General features: G+C 36.6%; 1 protein-coding gene across 1 annotated transcript; it reads left to right on the forward strand.

Moving 5' to 3' along the window:
* Positions 1-1,834: 1,834 nt before the first annotated feature.
* Positions 1,835-17,240, forward strand: LOC101890696 (uncharacterized). Its single transcript, XM_059122113.1, has 3 exons — positions 1,835-3,173; positions 14,184-14,900; positions 14,976-17,240. Exons 1-3 carry the CDS (start codon positions 2,687-2,689, stop codon positions 16,463-16,465), a joined length of 2,694 nt encoding a protein of 897 aa, XP_058978096.1. The 5' UTR covers positions 1,835-2,686; the 3' UTR covers positions 16,466-17,240.
* The last annotated feature ends 4,820 nt before the right edge of the window (positions 17,241-22,060 follow it).

Here is a 22,060-nt window from a genome sequence, read left to right on the forward strand (position 1 = left end):
CCTAAGGCTATATCATAACTAAGACATCATTTCTAACTTTAATACCTTGGGCTTTTTTTATTTGCCTTTCCGCCACGTCCTGTTCTTTAAACGTGGTGTCCGTTTTATGTTAGCAGTTATTCTTTGTCACAATTCTGTTTAATTTTCTTCTCATCCCAACAAGTGTTGCGGATGTTAAATATTTAATAGGTATACCAAAGAAATTCATTCTTTTCTTCAGAACTAACCACTTGTTTTGATGATGATGAAAAGTTTTCTTCTCCAGATTTGACTCACCAACACCATCACACCATCACCATCGATTCCGCTCCCAACCATACGAATATCCATTCATGTATTCATTGATGCAAGAAAGTTGATGAAGGTAAATGTTAAAAAACAACTTGAGTGGAGACGAAAACAAACCACCTGGCCTTCTAAGAGAAGACCATCTGGCCTTCTAAGAGAAGACCACCTGGCCTTCTAAGAGAAGATCACCTGGCCTTCTAAAAGAAGACTACCTGACCTTGTAAGAGAAGCCGCATGGCCTTCTATGAGAAGACCTACTTGCTTTCTATCAGAAGACCTTTTTCTTCTAATAGAAGTCCACCTGGCCTTCTATCAGAAGATCACCTGGCTTTCTATCAGAAGTCCTTTTTCTTCTAAGAGAAAACCACATGTCCTTCTATGAAAAGACCACCTGGCCTTCTAAGAGAAGACCACCTGTCCTTCTAAGAGAAAACCACCTGGCCTTCTAAAAGAAGACCACCTGTCCTTCTAAGAGAAAACAACCTGGCCTTCTAAAAGAAGACCACCTAGCCTTCCAAAAGAAGATCACCCGGCCTTCTAAAAGAAGACTACCTGACCTTCTAAGAGAAGCCACCTGGTCTTCTATGAGAAGACCTTCTAGCCTTCTACGGGTAGGCCTTCTGGCCTCCTATGAAAAGACCTTCTGGGCTTCTTTGAGAAGACTTTCTGGTCTTTTGTGTGAAAACCTACAGGCTTTCTATCAGAAGATATTCTGGCCTTCTATGAAAAGACCTTCTGGTCTTTTACGTGAGGTTCTTTGGACCGTCTATGGAAAGATCTACTAGCTTTCTATCGGAAGTTAATCTGGCCTTCTATGAAAAGACCTTTTCACCTTTCATGATAAGACTTTTTAGTCTTCTATGATAAGACTTTTCAGTCTTCTATGAGAAGACCTTCCAGTCTTCTATGAGAAGGCATTCCTGTCTTGTATGAGAAGGCCTAAAGCTCTTCTATGAGAAGACCCTTCAGTCTTGTATAAGAGCTTCTATGAGAAGACCTTAAGATCTTTTATGAGAAGACCTTAAGCTCTTGATTTTTTTGGGGTTCCATAAGAAGAACTTCTGACCTTTAATGAGATGACTTTCTGGGATTCAATTAGAAGACCTTTCGCTTATGGGAAGACATTTTGGTCTTGTGGTTACCTTAAGCTCTCCTATGTGAAAGCCTTTCTGAAAGGTATAATTTCCCATTCTGAGAAGTCTTATATCCTTATTCTATTAGAAGGCCTTTTGGGTCTTTTGTGAGAAGGCCTTAACTTCCTTTATGAGAAGTCCTGAATGTCTGCTCCTGCTTTTCTATAAGAATTCCTTTTTGGGCTTCTATAAACAGATCTTCGAATTTTCTGTAAAAAGTTTTGTTACTGGTCTCGGAAGAGGCCTTTTACTCTACCTTAACCTTCTCCTCCTCACTTCATTCTTTTTTATCGCTTTAAGTAAACACATTTTTCTCCGGTTTAAAATGTTTAATTTAAGGTTTTAGAGATTTATTATCCTATTTAGGTTTAGTAATGAATTTCATTATTTCAATTATTCTTCTTCTTGTTTTCTTTGCAGTTTTGCAATTAAACAACGACACGTGCCATAATTACAGCAAATATAAAACGTGTTTCCTGCAGAAGGCCAAAACTTCTCAACATATGTTTCCGATGAAGTACAAAGGACAATTGACAAGGAAGCTTCCACGAAACCAAGGCACATTTAATAGAAATCAGCAACAAGAACACCTGACAACCAAACGATGGCCAATCAAAAAGACGATGAAAAAACTCTTCAACAAATGTCAAATGAAATTGCATCAAAATATTATGGAAACATTAAATTAATTCCGGTGAATTTATTGGCCCTACAGAAGGCATCGGAAAAGAAACCAAAATAATTTGAAAAATATGAAATACTTTTATGTGTGCGGAAAAAAACTACCAAAGTCCGAACAGCCATTAAATTGAAAAGTTTCCTCAGTAATGGAAATGAAACAAAAAGCGGTTATCAACACTTGAATGAACTTTTTAATTATCAGCAAGAAAAAAATCGGACTTTTCCCTTTGGAATTGTTAACGAGAGAAATAAATACCATTTAGTTTTACGCAAAGAAAGGAATTCCAAAAATCATTATAACCAAAATCATTGGACTACTGCTGTATGCTTTTGTGTGTGTTTGTGTCTGTGCGTAAATTATTTAAATTTGTTTAACACACAAAATTTGCATAAGTTTGTTTTGGGGTCCCTCCAGAAGAACCTGAAAACGGCAAACAGCCAATTGCAAAGTTTAACCAAAACAATTAACTGTTTTGCATTTGAAAACGACAAAATCCTGTTAATCATTCGCCGCCGAGAATAAGCAAAATAAAAACCCCCCATCATCATCTCAGAACCTGCCTTCCCCATTCACCACCCACACCATGTCAGAGTTTCGTTTCTTTGCCGTCACGGATTTTGAATACAGTTACAATCGTTCGCAGAACTTATTAAATCTGCCCTTTGCCCCCTTCCAGCCCACCCGCCGCACCACCACCGATGAAATCTCAACCGAACTGAATGTCCCCTATGCCGTGTTCGAAATACTCGTTGCCATATGTGCTGTCATCGGTAATTTGATGGTGATTGTGGTGTTCCAGCGCGAAAGGAAATTACGCCGTCGCACCAACTATTACATTGTCTCATTAGCGATAGCGGATTTTTTGGTTGGTTCGCTGGGTGTTCCGTTTGCAATTTTGGCCTCTATTGGCCTGCCAACAAATTTGCATGCCTGCCTTTTCACCATGTCGCTGCTGGTGGTGTTGTGCACAATTTCGATATTTTGTTTGGTGGCCGTCTCCGTTGATCGCTATTGGGCCATATTGTATCCGATGGCATATTCGCGAAATGTGCGGACAAGAACGGCAATAGGTAAGTTCATTGTTTAATGAAGTTTATGATGGGGAAGGGAGAAGAAAGAATGTTATTAGCGGGGACATTTATAATGGTTCACAGTATTTGAGAGTTCACATACGCAACGGGGACAGGTTATGTGTTAAAAAATTATATCTAATTTTTCACGAACATGAAATGCATTATTTATAAAATGGTAAAATATCTGTATATATAAAAGAGTAGTAAAATATCTGACTAACTAAAAATCAACGTCAGGCGAAACGGTAGAAGTTAAAATCTTGAAATGTTGCACGAGCGTGTTATGAGGTAAAGGAATTAAAAAAAGTACTAAAAATTGAATAGTTTGTATTGTAGAATTTAAAAATTCGAATGGGAGTCACTGAGGGTTGCTTCGCTTGGCCGATGAGAAAACATTCGTTGTCCTGCAGTTTATAAACAAACAAAATGATCGTGTTTACTTGCCAAAGAGGTCAGCACCTTCGGTTGGCCACCAGAACTCAAGCGCCGGCCAAGGTGATGGTGTGGGCCGCCATAACAGCCGATCGTCGCTCTCCGCTCGTATTAATCGACCGTGGCATCAGAATAAATGCCGAATATTATCGCGAAAATATTCTGGAGGGTGTATTAAAGCCACGCAAACATTTGGCCGCAGAACTTGGACATTTCAACAGGATTCAGCACCATCGCACTCAGCACACGCCACCCAAGAATGGTTACAAAATGAGGTTCCTCGCTTCATTTCCAGCGCACAATGGCCACCAAAATCTCCGTATACCAATACTTTGGACTATTGTGTCTGGAGTATTTTGGAAAGTAGGGTTGACACTTAAAAAATACCAAAGTGTCGATCACCTCAAGCAAGCGCTTCGCCGGGAATGGGCCGAAATACCGGAGAGCAACATTCGGGCAGCGTGTGACGGTTTCAAGGCCATAATTCGTGCCAAAGATGACCAATTCGAACAAATCCAAACTTATTCTAAAATTTGATGCTATTTCCGACATATTTTGCTTTCATTCGATTAAATTTAAAATAAAATTCTATAAAATTGTAAAAATTATGGCGTTTGACTTTGTTCCATTTTTTATCTCACCCTGTATATGCTGGATCAACGAAAAATTCTAAGACGATTTAGCGATGTCCGTCTGTCTGTTGTAATCATGCTATCTTTCGAACGAATTGATATAGAAGGCTACAATTGTCCGTATATGCCTATTTTCCCAGCAGGCTGGCTAAGTCCTCCACGTTTTCGTATAGCTCCCATATAGCGGTACCTTCCGATATTCGGTATTTTGATGATTTTAGCGACATTATTCACCGGAATTATTACAAATTTCGTATTTAAAATTCGTAATGGGTACAGCTTATGGCAAAAAAATCGTATTCGTATAGCCCCTAATAACAGTACCACCCGATATTCGGTATTTTTATGATTTTAGCGACATTATTCACTGGAATTGTTTCAAATTTCGTATTTGAATTTCTTTGTGGGTACTACAGCCTATGACAAAAAATGTCGTATGCAGGTCCACGTCTTCGTATAGTCCCCCATAACGGTTCTCGGATTGTTTTTTTTTTTTTTTTTAATAAAATTCCTTCCAAATGGCGGAAGGTATACTTAATTGTTTTTTTAATTTTACAAAAGTTATTAGTATTCACATTTTGAACTTTTTGGGGGCAGCTATGAAAAGCAGTTGGGCAATAATTTTTATTTTCGCTCCCGACTTAAGTCTGGTAAAAATATTATCACGAGCAAACAATGGACTTTATCGGTTAGTCAATTCGTTATATAAATTTATACATATTTTTTCACGAAATTTTGGTGGAAGAGGAACAAGAATGAGGGAACGAATACTGTCCATTTTCACCTAACCTGTTGACTCTTGTAGGGGATGTTCCAGAAGAAGTGAACTGATTTCGCCAATTTTCGCACCAGGCTTAAGTCTTATTTAACCGAACTCGAACTCGACCTAGGTTTAGTATAAAGTTTGGACAAGACGATGTTTGCATAAATAGATAGATATTTTTGCATATAAAATGATATATTTGACCTTTTGTGAGGGAGGTTTCACAAGGAAACAATATTTTCCGTTTATAAAAAACCTAAATTTGATGGAAACAGTGTGATGTTGGAAGTTGGGAATATAAAAAAAGCGACCATTAAATCAACGACCACTTTTTTAACGACTGCGGAAATGAGACTGCAGCTCAAAGTTCGAGAGATAGATAATCCAGATCACTAACCCCAAGATCCAAAGAGTAACACATGACAACGCTCAATCATTGCTATATTTGTATTGAAGGAATCAACAGGCAAAAATCGAAAGCAAATGTATCCACCACATTCGTCCAATCAACATATATTTGTGATAAATTAACAATTAAGGGAAAGATCCTCAATGTACCATCCGACCGACAACTTCCTGTTCTCTTATTAAAATAAATTAGACTATTGTGATATTCGTACTGAACCGAAGTAATAAATTAAATCACGTCTTTACGGTTCCGCACCATTAATTACATCTGAAAAAATCCGGCTGCTTAGATTAATGAGAATAGTTATGATTCAATTCGTATTGAGAACGGCTTTAGAAAATGTACAAAAAATAGTCGAAAAATTCTCAGAATTCAAAAATGTTGGTCAGAGATTCTCATATTGTTGGAAGCTATATCTTACTGACATAATACCATATTTCTAACATTTTTGCATAATCCTCCACCACTCGCAAAAATTATAATATTATCTGTAACTAACCTCTGAGTCACTGTGGTGAAAGGAAAAATATTACAACTTTTTATGAAATTTTCCAGAAGCTAAACAAAAAACTTAAGACATCCACTTACATGTGCATTTAAAAATATTTGGTGAATCAGCCAGACATTCCATACCAGCTAAACTACAACGCCGGCAAGCCTCTCTTGCAAATGACAAGCCTTTCAGTTTTTTTGCAACAACAACGACGACAACGACGATGGCGATGACAAGAAGAACTTAATCAAATTGGTCAAGTACTGTGACCACCCACCATTTTAAGTAGAGACAACGCTAATTAAAAAATAACAATGAAAACTAAATGTTTAACTTTATTAAGTTATCCTCGTGTGGTTGTTGTTGCTGATACTACTACTACTGTTGGTGGTGGTCATAATAGAGTAGCATAAAGTGGAACGTCATCATGTGAATGCAGCAAAAATGATTAGACATCTAAAAATATAGGACAGTCGTTTAAAAAAAATATATGGTATTTCTGCTGCCACAGAAAGTATTAACCGGCGCAAAATCCAAATTCTGAATTTGAAATAATTCCTGTGAAAAATGTGTATAAAATCATGAAAATACCGAATATCTGAGGGCAACATTCTGGGGACACAACTTGGCAATTTACAGCAAACTTGGGTTAGAATCCTGACAACAAATATAGAGGCTATACGAAAACATGGGCAAATTTTCAATAGCAAAAGTTCTACGGACCTAAAAAAAACATCTGAGCAAAAAAAAATTTTTATACCCTCAGCCATATGGCTACAGAGGGTATATATCATTTGATACGGTCAAAACGTGCCTAGTCGAAATGATGGTTTTAGATCCTAGGTCTCTTTGGACCAAATACGTTTCAGAACATTTCGAGTCGATCTACCGATGTCCGTCCGTCCGTCCGTCTGTCTGGCTGGTGCGCACGATAACTCTCGAAGGGAGTATCCGATTTGATCCAAACTTGGTACATAGTAATATTTTTGTCAAACTTAGATCGACTTCGGAGATAGGCAATATCGGTCCACTCCTTCTGGTACCTGCCACACAAAATGTCAAAAATTTCAAAGAAAATAATTTATTGCACAGAAAGAGAAAGGATAATCCGATTTTGCTCGAACTTTGCGAATCCTAATATTTTCATCAGTGCTAGGTCAAGTGCGAATATGGACAATATCGGTCCACTCCATCAAGTACCTCCCCCACAAAGGGTCAAAATTTTGAATAATTACAACTCTTATAAAATGTGATGTAAGAGTCCGATTGTCTTCAAATTTCACCCATCCCAATAATTTGATTAGCCCAAGGTCTGGTGTTAAGAGGGAATACATCGGTCCACTCCTTTTGGTACCTCACCCACAAAAGGTCGAAATTTTCAAAAAAATATATATAAAATATATTTTTTGCACAGAAAGAGAAACAGTTACCCGATTTTGCTCTAACTTTGCAAATCCTAATATTTGCGTCAGTGCTAGGTCAGGTGCTAAAATGGACAGTACCGATCCACTCCATCAAGTACCTCCCCCACAAAGGGTCAACATTTTGAATAATTTTAACTCTTATAAAATGTGATGTAAGGATCCGAACGTCTTCAAATTTCACACATTCCAATATTTTTATAAACCCAAGATATGCTGTTAACATGGGATGTATCGGTCCACTCCTTCTGGTACCTCCCCCGCAAAGTGTCGAAATTTTGAATACCCATAAAGCTCATAAAACGCCACATTAAGATCCGATTCCATTTAGACTTCGCACATCTCAATATTTCTATCAACACAAGATCTGTTATAAAGGTGGTATAGATCGAACCATTTCTCCTGGAACCTACCCCATACTTAGGGTTCAAGATTTTGAAAAACAAAACGCTCAAACAAAGCGAAATAAGCATCCAAATCTCTTCAAATTTCACACATAAAAATATTTTTGCTAAAACAAGATCTGTTATGAAGTTGATACATATCTGCGAACGCCTTCTGGTATTTCACCTACAAAGGATCACAATTTTCAATATTTTTATCTGTCATAACCTTCGAAACAATTTAGCAATTCTTTACTACTTGCTATGCTCAAATATTTCTCTGATATGAAGATGACATTTATCGGAATTTACGATTTCGCATAAAATTGGACATAAATATCCTTTCTTGTAATTTAGCCCAATATATTTCGCCCAATATTTTTTATTTGTAGCAGATGAAGTATAAAAATGGAATATTCTGGTGGACTCTATATGGTACATCACGCACACTTTAATATTTTCTAAAAATTATTACATATCTCATATAAAGTGAAGGAGTGAGTCAATATAATCCCATATTTTTGGGTCTGATACAAAATGGACAATATTGGCCCATTCCTTCGGAACCGGCTCCATAGAGGGTCAAACGTTTGAATAATTGTAACACTAGTCAAATATATTTCGATTATTTAATCGAACATAGGCTGAGGGTATGTATCTGTCGGCAATACCGACTGATACTTTTTAACTTGTTTCAACCCACTTCATTTTATTCGGAAGCTAGAGTGATGTAACGGCCCTTGCCGTTAATCTCATCTTATTTTGGAAATTATTCAATTTCCATTGATAGGTCTTCTCTAGACGCATGACCTTCTATATATCTTATGCAGATCTAACCGGGAGATAAGATATCACTTCAGCACAAAACAAAAGTTTTTTGTACTTTATTCAAAGATTCCATTTCCCATCCCTACTCTGAATTATGTCCCCCTCCCTCACTACGTCATTAAAAACTACTTTCATGCAACAAGTTTATTTCTATGTGTTCTTTGTTGTTGCACTAAATTGATATCATATCGTCAGGACATTAGTGCACTGACTCATGTCTATTTGTTACCAAAGTTCATCTGTTTATCTATCTTTGCACGAATAGAGACAGCGAAGGAGAGTGAGAGCAGCAAGGGTTCTGATGACGGCAAACATTTATGACGATGTTTGTTTCTATTTTGTTTTTCTCGTTAACATCGCAAAAAAAAAACTGCTATCACTGAACTATATCTGCTTATGAAAGTAGGAGCCGAAGGAGGGGTAGGGAGGAGCAACGACCTTTAATGTTGCTCCCAATATAAATAGAAATTGTTTGTAACCATGAAACACATCCATAAAGAGGTCAATCTTTATCAGCATTTTATGAGACATAAAATAGGTTGTGTCTTTATGAGGATAGACGGGGAGGCGGATGAGAAGGAGGTTAACTTGGCTCCGTAATCCTTTTGAAATAGTTTTAAATAATATATTATCGAATTCGATTGAATATTCAATGTCCACAATATTAGGGAATTGAATTAATATTTTCTACATACAGGGTGATATGAAAAAAACTGCAACCAAATTCAGTGCTGTCATTTCTAAGCCACTCATCCGACAGCTGTTAAAATTACTCCAGTGACAGCTTATTATATTGTTTACAAGCGTACAAAGGCATTTTGGTGAGAATTTTCCAGAAAAAAATTTATTCGTGATGGAATTCAAGTGTGATTTCTTTATATTTGGCTGGAAAACCACAAGTGGCTATCGTTAGAGCACTCCAGCAGAAAGGGTTCGAAAAGTAAAGAAGCGACTTGATTGAAACCCGCGTCGCGGTGGCTGAAAAGTGGCTCGTGAGCTGAACATGTCGCAATATTCCATTCGGCAAATATGGCAAAATGAGCCCATTAAAATTCCAAAAAGTGCAAGAACTTACACCGCAACAGAAAGAAAATATAACAAGTTAAAAAGCTGCCGGGCCGAACTTGGAAAACCCTCCACCATATAGAACGAATTTGGAGATAAAATCCTTAAAAAAATTGTTAACATTTTAAAAATACCGAATATAGCCGTTATATAGGTGTCTATACGACATGGACATTGTTTGTCATAAGTCATTACCATATTCAAATTCGAAACTTGAAATAAACGGTGAATAATGTAGCAAAAATCATCATAATCATTCTGTCATAGGCTGTAGCATTCATTGCGAACTTCAAATACGCGTCTCAAACAATTTCGGTGGGTATTGTACCTAAACTCGTCAAAATACCGAATATAGGAAGGTACTAGTATGAGGGGCTTACACGAAGACCTGGACCTACATACACAATTTTCTGTCACAGACTGTAGTTCCCATTACGAACTCTAAATTCGTAATTTGAAACAATTCCGGTGAATAATGACGCTAAAATCACCAAAATACCGAATATCGGGAGGTACCGTTATATGGGGGCTATACGAAGATGTAAACCTGCACAGACAGTTTTCTGTCTTAGGGTGTAGTATACATTACGAACTTTAAATACCAAATTTTAAGCAATTCCGGTTAATAATGTCGTTAAAATCATCAATATACCGACTATAGGGAGGCACCGTTATATGGGGGCTATACGAAGACGTGGACCTACAAGACCCATTTACAAACTTAACCTGCCTACTGGAAAAATAAGCACATGTGCAAAATTTTAGCCTTCTATCTCAATCCGTTCGAAAGATAGAGTGATTACAACAGACAGACGGACATACAGACAGACGGACATGGCTAAATCGACTTAGAATTTTACGCTGATCAAGAATATATATAATTTGTTGGGTCTGACATGAGTATTTCGAGGAGTTACAAACGGAATGACAAAGTTAATATACCCTCCATAGTATGGTGGAGGGTATAAAAATAGAACTGTCGAATTTGGTTCCCTCCGATGAGAAAACATTCGTTGTCCAGCAGTTTGTAAAAACAAAATGATCGTGTTTACTTGCCAAAGAGGTCAGCTGAATATGTGCACCCTTCGGTTGGCCACCAGAACTCAAGCGTCGGCCATGGAGATGGTGTGGGCCACCAGCCGATGGTCGCTCTCCGCTCGTATTAATCGACCATGACATCAGAATAAATGCCGAATATTATCGCGAAAATAATTCTGAAGGGTGTATTAAAGCCTTGGGCCTGCAAACATTTTGACCGCAGACCTTAAACATTCCAACAGGACTCAACATCATCGCACTCAGCACGCGCCAACCAAGAATGGTTACAAAATGAGGTTCCTCCCTTCATTTCCAGCACACAATTGCCACTAAATTTCCGGATACCAATCCGTTGGTCTAATGTGTCTGGAGTATTTTGGAAAGCAAGGTTGGCACTAAAACATACCGAAGTGTCGATCACCTCAAGCAAGCGCTTCGCCGAGATTGGGACAAAATACCGCTAGGCAACATTCGGGCAACGTGTGACGGTTTCATTGGCCGTTTGAAGGCCATAATTCGTTCCAAAGGTGGCCAATTCGAACAAATCTAAAGTTATTCTAAAATTTGATGCTATTTCCTACATTTTTTGCTTTCATTCAATAAAATTTAGTAAAAAATGTAAAAATTATGTCGTTTGACTTTGTTTCATTTTTTTTTTATCTTATCCTGTATACACTCACATAATGCCTAGTTTTGGCTTTGAATACATTATATACAGGGATAAATTATTCAATTAATTTGACTTTCTATATATTATTATTAATAATATATTTCAACCATAGTCCCTAAAAGATATTTATCCCAAAAGTATTTTTAGATCAGTTACCATATTTTAAAACACTCTCAAATTTTTTTTTATATTGACAGCATATTTTAATATTTTACATATACGCACGAATACATTTCCAAGTGACCAAATTTGTTCACTTAATGTATATATGTACATGCTTCTTTGCTTTACTTTGTCATAAATAAAACGAAATATTTGTTTATGGATTTCCGGAGATTTGTTTATTGTCCTCTTTTTCCGTACTCTCTTATGTTTATAAAAAGGCTTTCAATACTCATTAGGGATGGACTTATCTGGGTATAATGGAAACGTTCATTTTTTTCGGAGAAGGACATAAGCGGATTAATATTTGACAAAATTATTTGCAGGATAAAGGAAATCTTTTTCCAATTAGATGTGTTCCATTGTGTTTACATATAGAGTTCGATGGTAAGGGGAGGATATATATGTCTTTGGTTTTGTACCTTACCAAACTTACAAAACTTCTATCAAAGGAAAAGTTTAGGAGAAAAATACAAAGATACAGATTTCAAAAAGAATTCGGCGAAATAACTGATTAACTGTCTGGCTGATCTGGCATCAACGCCCAGACGAAACGGCTGAAAGTAGAATCTTGAAATTTTCACGGGGTCAGTCTTGGTACGAAGGTCAGTCGTAATAAGGCAGGTTACCAAAAGTACTAAAATGTACTAAAAACAAGTAAAAAAGAATCAATCGGTTCTTCCGACAGATGTATACGTATCTGACCTAAATAAATATGATATATATATATTGCGACGTGCCAAGTTTGGACTATATTGGGTACTTCCATCAATTTATATCAAACCTGTTATAATTTTAAGAAAATATTAAAATGTGAGGGTGGTATCAGATATAGTCGACCGAAGTATTATATTTTTATACTTCATACTTATACTAATTCAGATAAAAATATTGGTATGGGCAAAATTAACATTTATATCCAATTTTATGCGAAATCATAAAAGTATTGAAAATTGTGACCATTTGTGGGTGAGGTACCAGAAGGGGTTCGCAGAAATATATCATCTTCACAACAGATTTTGTGTTAGCAAAAATTTTTATGTGTGTAAAATTTAAAGAGAGTTGGAAGTTTTTTTCACTTTTTGTGAGCGTTTTGTTTTTCAAAATCTTGAACCCTATGTTGGGGAGGTACCCGAAGAAATGGTCCGATCTCTACCATCTATATAACAGATCTTGTGTTGATGGAAATATTGAGATGCACCAAGTCTGAATGGAATCGGATGTTAATTTTGAGTTTTATGAGCTTCATGGATATTCAAAATTTTGACCCTTTGTGAGGGAGGTACCAGAAGGAGTGGACTGATACATTCCTTCTTCACACCAAACCTATTGCTATATGCGAAATTTTAAGACAACTGGACTCTTATTTCACATTTTATAAGCGTCGATATTATTCAAAATGTTAACCCTTTGTAAGGGAGAAGAAGCCGGTCTATGTTGTCAATATTCACATCTAACCCAGCACAGATACAAATATTACGATTCGCAAAGTTTAAATATGATTGGGTGATCCTTTCTTGTCCCGCGAGGTAAATTATTTTCTGTCAAAATTTCGACCTTTTGAGGATCATTTTGACTTATCATCAGATAGCCATATCATCGAGGATATAAAAAATCTCCACATACCTCATATGAGGCCAAAACAAAACTGTGAATGAATAACAGCTTGGAGGATAAAAAAAACTCGACCTAAATGACCTTAAATGGAAGGATAGAATTGTAATAGGGCTCAAATTGAAATAAATCTTCTTTTTAGTGATATAAGTAATTATGGACGTATAGGATTCAGTAGAAGATCCGAATTTGTGTAGTAAGTTTCCGCACCTAGTCGGCAGTGTGAATTAGCATTGGTAGACGCTAAGACCTCTGTTGGATAGTCCATATAATACTTTCCAGTCTCTTTCTTCATATAGTCCCGTTTATTTAACTATTGCGGGGTCTGGCAGTATTTTGGCATACTCACTATCGATCCTATGTAAGGCCTTAAATTCTATAAGGACAAGCATTCCACTTGCAACGGAAATTTATAAAATAATGTGTTTAAGGGTTTGACAACAATGATTGGCTTGATTTTTTTTTAACTATCTTCGGTTCTTGCCAGGACTGAAAACCACTTGTCGATTTGAGTTGTTTCCTGATACCTTTTGAACAATAGTCCTATTTTGAAAAGTTTTTTTGTCAGCTCAAGTCATGGCTTTACCTATAAGTGGACCTTAATTGAGGGGAGAAGAACCTTTCAAGAACCCCAAACGTCAAGTTTCAGCTTGTTTGGTTTTAAATTGTGGTAGAAACCTTAAAAATACTGAAAATCGGGATGTACCGTCATGTGGAGAGTGTGCCTAAGTGTGGACCAATGTAGCCCATTTTTAATAATAATCAGCCGGCATATAATTTAAACCTTTGTGGCAAATTTCAAATCTCTAAATTAAATAATTCTGAGTCGGAGTCAAGTTTTCATCAATACTCAAGCTCCAACTATAGCTATATTATTGAATCCGCCTCTTAGACTCCAATTCCAACCCCATAACTTTGGCTGAAACATTCGAATATTAGGTGTTACAATTTTATGAAGCCTACATCTAAACGTTAATCTATATTACAAATATTCGTAGAGCCTTTTTTGAAAATTCAAAGCTAATCTTATGTGTCAATAAATGTTCGATTTATTATAACAGAAATTTTCAAATTTCCTCCTCCTTTTCCCTTTTCAGTCATAATATCCATGTGCTGGTTGGCTGGAGCCATAGTCGGATTCCTACCCCTGTTCGGATGGCATGCTGCAGTTGACACAAATCAAGCCTGCCTCTTTGTTGAGGTCATGGATTATAACTATTTGGTGTTTCTGTATTTTGCCACAATTATTACGCCTGCCCTGTTGATGATCGCCTTCTATGCTCACATCTATAAGGTTATCATAAAACAGGTACGACAAATTGTTACCATGAATCCGATGGGTGACACCAGTCGGCGTAGCTCTACAGCCCAAATACATAACAACAGCAGCATAAATGGTCGCGGTGGACCATGTCACGGGGGTACTATGCTGAGAGTCCTGGGTGCGGCAAGAAAACGTGACGTGAAGGCAACACAAAATCTATCCATTATCGTTCTCTTCTTTATGATCTGTTGGATTCCACTGTATACGATCAATTGTATACAGGCCTTCTGTCCGACGTGTTTTATACATCCCAAGCTGACATTATTCTGTATAATATTATCACATTTAAATTCGGCGGTGAATCCGATTTTATATGCCTATCATTTGAAGGATTTCCGTTTGGCTATGAAAAATTTAATTCTCCGAGTTATGGGCATTGAGGTGGAGGTGACACTGGATGCGCAACATCGTTTCTCGTTGGCCTCCCAGCATCGTTTGCAATCGATGGATGTTAGTTCGAGAAATAATGTTCAAACGAGGATCTATATAGGTAAGGATGAAGGTATGAAAAGTGAGGAAGAGAAATTAATGAATTGTTTTTTTTTTTTTTTTTCTCCTTTTTCAGATTCTCCCATTTGGTTGCGTCAGCAGCAACAATCCTTGAAAAATTCCCAATTGGTGGCCAAATGTGGTGTGGTGACACCTTGCTTGAATAATATCCACCAGACGGTAGCTGCTGTGGCCTCTGTGACAACAGATATCGAACGTGACATGTGGAATATTAGAGAGGCTTCCAGCACTGCCGAGGCTGGAGAAATAAATTATATTTTCGTCGATGATAAGGACTCGGGGGCTCCAACACCACCTCCCCGGCGTAAACGCAAGAAGCAGCAAAAAACTGAAGGTTGTGAGAGTCCTTATTCCTATGACAACTGCAATTACACTCCCAGTCCTGAAGAAGATGATTTCGAGGAAGTTTTTCTACCCAGCAGACCGCAGGAAACCCCAAATGGTGGAGTAGATCATAAAGTACTCAACGAAAGTCTCATAGCCTGTGCCATGCGTGATAAGCTAAGGTCCGATATAGATGATAGAGGCCCCAGCACCCCTCACTCCCAGAGTGATTATGAGATACCAAAGAATGACAGGGATTCCAGTACAACGAGTACACCTCTACATCAGCTAAATAGGGGAAATTCTCTGGCAAATACTCCACCCCTAACGCCAAAGCAAATACAAGAACTAAAACAAAAAGAGGGTCTCAAGTCTTCCCTTTCCAACGGATGTCTGAGTGGCAACTCCATTTATATCATAGACAGTGATTCCAGTCCCAACACACCGGGACATAAACCCAAATTTCGTAAATCAGCCCACATAACAAGGGCCTTAAATAAATCCCTAACCCGTTCCTGTTCCTGCACCAGTGACACCTCAATATCCCTTTCGCCGCAAAGGGACATGGAACCACCCACCACCACCACCACCACAGCTACCACCAAACATTCCGATAGTAATAATTCTAATAATTCTCTAAATAATCAACACTCAACATCCAGTCAGCAGCTGGCCAGTAATCCTGCAACTGGCAACTCCCACAACAACAATAATCTCAATTATTTTACATTTCATCATCCCTCGGCGGATTATCAATATCATCATTCGCATCCCCATCGAATACGTAACCCCCAACATTCTCATCAGCATCATCATCATCATCAGGATAAATTTAGTCCCCTCAAGGCCATGAGTAACTTGATATTCCCTCCAATTGTTAAACATTCCAGCCTTTTTCAATTATTCCATCCCTCCTCTGCCTCTGCCGCCACCAGTAGTAATACAGAAACAGCAAGGCCAACCTCACCATGTTCCACAACGACTGCCCCAATGCCAGCCAACAACTTATCTTCTTCATCAGCGGTATTAAACAATTCCGAATCCAAGTCTTCACAACAAGAAACGACTGATAATGTTAATAGAACAAATATTTGCAATAATCCCAATCCTCGTTGCAATGATGAGGACATCAGCAATTCTTTTACTTCCCTAGCCACAGAGGTCATTGAGGTCTCGTCAATTGAAGTTCCAAGACTACCTGAGATAAGGGCCGATAGTTGAGTATTAGCTTTAGAAGTTCTAATTTAACAATACTCATAGTTAAATAAAATTAGTTAAAGTTTGTTGATCAATTAACCGAACACAGGGGCCATTCCCCCGATAGTCTTTAAGTTGTATACGAATATTTTTAGGAATTGGAATATAGAAAAATCTAATCTGAGAATTAGCGAGGTCTAGGGCATTAAGGTAATTTTACCTCCAGTATTTGTAAACGTTTTTATATGGTTTTCAAATTTCATTTCTTTTTCTTTTATCGAAAAATGAAAAATGGCCACAATAGGCAAAGGATTATGAAGGTAGAACCTTCAGAGTGCCAATGACCGGTATAAAATATATTTGCGATTAATCTGAAAACCTGGACCTACATTAAGCAAAATACAAAATGCCGTTGGATCCACAAAACAACCTGAAATCGGGCATAATCGCTATATTGGTCTTATTTAATAATTGAATATATAAATCTTTAAAATGTCGAAAATCAAAATATATGAACTTTTCGATAAATAGTGGACCCATATTAGGAATTTTTGAAAAGAAAGTTTGAAACTCTTAGAGAAACCTAACCATCGAATTACTGAAAAATAAGATGGAAACTACATTAGAAATATTGAAAGCGCTCTAAATTAGGTATTATATGAGGAATACATCCAAAACACAAAGTTTGGTCCACGTCTTGGTATAGCCCCCATACAAGGGTATATCCCGATTTTAAGTATTTTTTTACATTTTAGTCACATTTTTATACCCTCCACCATACTATGGAGGGTATATTAACTTTGTCCTCGAAATACTCATGTTAGACCCAACAAAATATATATATTCTTGATCACCGTAAAATTCTAAGACGATTTAGCCATGTCCGTCTGTCTGTTGCAATCACGCTATCTTTCGAACGAATTGAGATAGAAAGCTAAAATTTTGCACATGTGCTTATTTTTCCAGTAAGCAGGTTAAGTTTGTAAATGGGCAATGTAGGTTCACGTTTTCATATAGCCCCCATATGTAAGTACCTTCCGATATTCGGTATTTTGCTGAGTTTAGCGACATTATTCACCGGAATTGTTTCAACTTTGGTATTTGAAGTTCGAAATGGATACTACAGCCTATGACAGAAAATTATCTTTGCAGGTCCACGTCTTCGTATAGCCCCCATACAACGGTACCTCCCGATATTCGGTATTTTAATGATTTTAGCGACATTATTCACCGGAATTGTTTCATAATTGGTATTTAAAGTTCGAAATGGAAGCTACACCCTGAGATAGAAAATTGTCTGTGCAAGTCCAGGTCTTTGTATAGGCCCCATATATCAGTACCTCCCTATATTCGGTATTTTGATGAGTTTAGGTACAACACCCACCGAAATTTTTGAGATGTCGTATTTGACGTTCGTAATGGATGCTATACCCTGTGACAGAAAATTTTCTATGCTGGTCCAGGTCTTCGCACAGCTCCGATATAACGGTACCTCCCTATATACTATATTTTGATGATTTAAGCTACATTATTCACCGTTTATTTCAAGTTTCGAATTTGAATATGGTAATGGCTTATGACAAACTAGGCCTATGTTGGTCCACGTCGTAAGGACCCCAATATAAGGGCTATATTCGGTATGTTTAAAATTTTAACAGAATTTTTTAAGGACTTTATTTTTTGAAAATTTCCAAATTCGTTCCAAAAGGTGGAGGGTATTCTAAGTTCGGCCCGGCCGAACTTACTGCTTTTTAACTTGTTATAACCTTCACCTTGGAAAGAAGGCTATATTAAATTTGTCATTCCGTTTGTCTGCACAATACTTGTATTATATCTGGGATAGTTAGTGTAGAAAATGAGGTTCACGTTTCCTACAGCTCCCATATAACAATAGCTCCCGATTTTCCGTATTTTGAAGGTGTCTCCCACAATTTCCAACCAAATTTGATGATACTTTCTAGTTGAGGTTCTCGGTATGTCTGTTATCTCCTTGCAAATTGAAATCGGGATATACCATTATGTGGGTGCTATACCAAAACGTGGACCCACACGACCCATATTTTGTACAAATTATTCTACATGTACATGTTCTACATGCCCTACCGAAAAAAAGTTTGGCCTCGGAACCTAAAAACCTTTTGGGATTTTGATCTACTAACGCAATACTATCACCTCTAGTTATAATTTCCCAACCCCCAGAAAAGTGTAACAACAAGCTTTTTTGGATAAAAATTGAAACAGCTGCTCTATCCTCAGCCTATAAGCCAATTCGCATATCCGCATTGTTAATTGTTAATATTGGCTTAATCGAAAATTATTCGATATTGAATGTAAAGATTCAGCATCTGGTTTTGTCTGGGGACAAACTTCTTATAGGGAGTATCAAATTGTGTCCTCAATGACAGTATCGGTGTAAAATCCATTCAGACCTGGTTGATAGACTTGCTCTAGATTGTACATCTTATATATTTAGATCTCACTCTGTACATCTTACAGATGCCTTTAAATACCAAAAGTTCTGCAGACACAATATACATTTGAGTAAAATTTTATCAACCTACTTGATTTTGTTCGGAAGCTAGAGTGATTTCTAAAGGCGGACAGACGGACATAGCTAAATCGACATAGAATTGTATGCCGATCATGAAAATATATATACTTTACGGGGTCTAAAATGTATATTTCGAGGTGTTACAAACGGAATGACAAACTTAATATACCCTCCATACTATGGCGGAGGGTATAAAAGAGGGTCACTCTTTCTGACAAATTCTTTTAACTTATTTTTGGTTAAGTAATTATTTGTTGACTTCTAGAATCTAGAATGCAATAGAAATGCAGTATATAGTCTGTAAGTACAGGTATGTAATTACACTACGACTTTAAGTGGTCAAAAAAATAATACTAATTTCATGTGACATGCCATTTTTAACAAGTAAAAAAGCTGTAGGTTTTTTTTTGTCATAAGTTATCACAATATTTAAATGCGAAACTTGAAGAAAAATCTCTTTATAATGTAGCTAAAATCATCAAAATACCGAATATGGGGGGTACTGTTATATGGGGGGCTATACGAAGACGTGGACAAACATGGCCCATTTTCTGCTTTATGCTGCAGTATCTATTACGAACTTCAAACACCAAATTTGGAACGATTCCGTTAAATAATAATCGCTAAAATCATCAAAATACCGAATATCGGGGGGTACCGTTATATGGGGGCTGTATGAAGACGTGGACCTACATGGCTCATTTTTTGACTTAGGATGTTGTTTCTATTACCGAATATCGGGGGGTACCGTTATATGGGGGCTATATGATAACTTGGGACCTATATGGCCCATTTACGAACTTAACCTGCCTATTGGCAAAATATACATGTCTGCAAAAATTTAGACTTCTATCTCAATTTGTTCAAAAGATAGCGTGATTACAACAGACAGACAGACGGACATGGCTAAATCGTCTTAGAATTTTACGCTGATCAAGAATATATATACTTTGTTGGGTCTGACATGAGTATTTCGAGGAGTTACAAACGGAATGACAAAATTAATATATCCTCCATAGTATGGTGGAGGGTATAAAAATAATGGGTTTGTTAATGAGATTTGATATGAGAATTGTCGCTTAATTGTAGTATAGTTCCAGGAATTCGGAAGCGTTTACAGTCATTGCCCTCTGAGTTGCGATAATTTGTTAATATGTATTCAACTTTTATCATAGGTCCTACATATATTCCACATTAATATTTATTAGGGTTTTGCAATTGCAAACATCCTACATTTTTATATAACGGAATTACATTTTAAAAATTCTCATAATTCTTCCCTCAAATGTGTTAACTATTCTGGTGCCATAGATCATCGCATTTTTCTAAAATTTAATAATGTAAATATGTATGTATTTTTCGTGTGTTAATAAGAAATCAATAGATTTTTATGTATTCATTCGATTATAAGCCAAATATTTATAAAAAAAAGCTGCTATAATTATTTGTATTACTAAATAATAATAAGTGTTAAATATTTCTTTAAATATATAATTAAAACAACAATAAAACATAAATAATGCATGTTTCAACAGTCTTTGAAACAAACCAAAATGTTTAAATACCAAAAACAAAAAATAATTCTAAGATACATTAAACATTTATAAAAAATACCATACAAGCAAAGTTTTAAGAGTTAATAAAAATATCAAATATGCAATGTTTAAAAGATTGTGTTTTATTCCCAAGTTATTGACCCTATACACAATGCTGACAAACAGGAACCACCAAAGACAATTTTATACACCAAAGATTGTCACCTACCAAATCTACCAAAATAAATACCTACATTTGAAACAATTTCGTGGGCAAATGTGACTTGGATTATCAAAATACTGGGTATCGTTATTTGTGACCTATAGGAAAACGTGGACCTAATTGTTTTGCCGCACGAGCTATAACCCATTATGAATTACAAATACAAATTTTTAGACTAATCTGTGGAAAAATGTGGCAAAAAAAATCAAAATACTGAATATACGGAGCTAACATTATGTGGGGGTTATACCAAAACGTGAACCTGTACATACTATGAACTGAACCAATACAAACGTAAACCTATACATTACTATCTACGAACAACAATTTTCCGTGGAAAAATGTGGCAAAGCTCATCAAAACACTGACAGTCGGAAGGTACCGTTATATGGGGTCCATATCAAAACGTGGACCTATATATGCCATGGTCCGCCACCGGAGCTAGAACCCATTTCGAACTATAAATAACAATTTTTTAGGCACATCCGTGAAAAAAATGACATACCGTTATATGGGGGCTATTTCAAAACGTCGACCGATATATCTCATCTCAATACCAAGCATCCTAGACACAATACAAATTGTTCTGCCAAATTTTTAAGCTCTACGTTGAATAATGTATCGTGATTTCAACAGACGGACATCGTTAAATATACGCTTCATAGAATTTAACACAAATATTTAGGGACGTTACAAACGGAATGGCAAAGTTAATATACCATAATTTTCAAGGTGGAAGGTATAAAAACAGTAAAGGACAATTTCTGAAACGGTTTACACCAAATTTGTCATATATACCTCCGGGTCGTAGAACATACGAATCCATCCAATTTGGGCTTGTATCAACCACTTGGTGCACAATAAACATGAAATCGAAAAAGCTATACTCAAACCTGAGCTCACTAATTTTGTCAAAATTGGTGTAGGTAATTTTGGGCCATTTATGATATCTTGCCCCGAATATCATTTCTACATTCTATACTAAATATCAAATCGGAAATGTGCCAAAGTGTACTGTAGTATATAAATATCAGGGAGCATCGATATATAAGAGCTTTATACCATCGTATAACCTAATAAGGCAAATCAAAAGTAATTTTGTTGTAAAATAAGTATAAAATCTACAAAACACTTTAAATGCATGATACAATAAAAAGGTAAGGTAGAGCTATTAGCTGACTAAAAAAAATGATTTGATGAATGATGATGATTTGAAAAATGAAAACAAAATATTTTCAAAACCAATGATTGGAAGACACGTAGATTGCGGCTCGTGCATTAAAGCTATTAACCAGTTTGGCCATGAAATT

The sequence above is a fragment of the Musca domestica genome, unplaced genomic scaffold, assembly GCF_030504385.1.
Source record: "Musca domestica strain aabys unplaced genomic scaffold, Musca_domestica.polishedcontigs.V.1.1 2, whole genome shotgun sequence".
NCBI classification, from domain to species: Eukaryota; Metazoa; Arthropoda; class Insecta; order Diptera; family Muscidae; genus Musca; species Musca domestica.

What these genes read in the sequence shown, in the direction of transcription:
- LOC101890696 (XM_059122113.1), top strand. Translation starts at nt 2,687, where the DNA reads ATGTCAGAGTTTCGTTTCTTTGCCGTCACGGATTTTGAATACAGTTAC. An exon ending in GCGGACAAGAACGGCAATAG is followed by an intron (nt 3,174 to 14,183) that starts GTAAGTTCATTG and finishes TTCCCTTTTCAG; the next exon opens with TCATAATATCCATGTGCTGG. An exon ending in TCAAACGAGGATCTATATAG is followed by an intron (nt 14,901 to 14,975) that starts GTAAGGATGAAG and finishes CTCCTTTTTCAG; the next exon opens with ATTCTCCCATTTGGTTGCGT.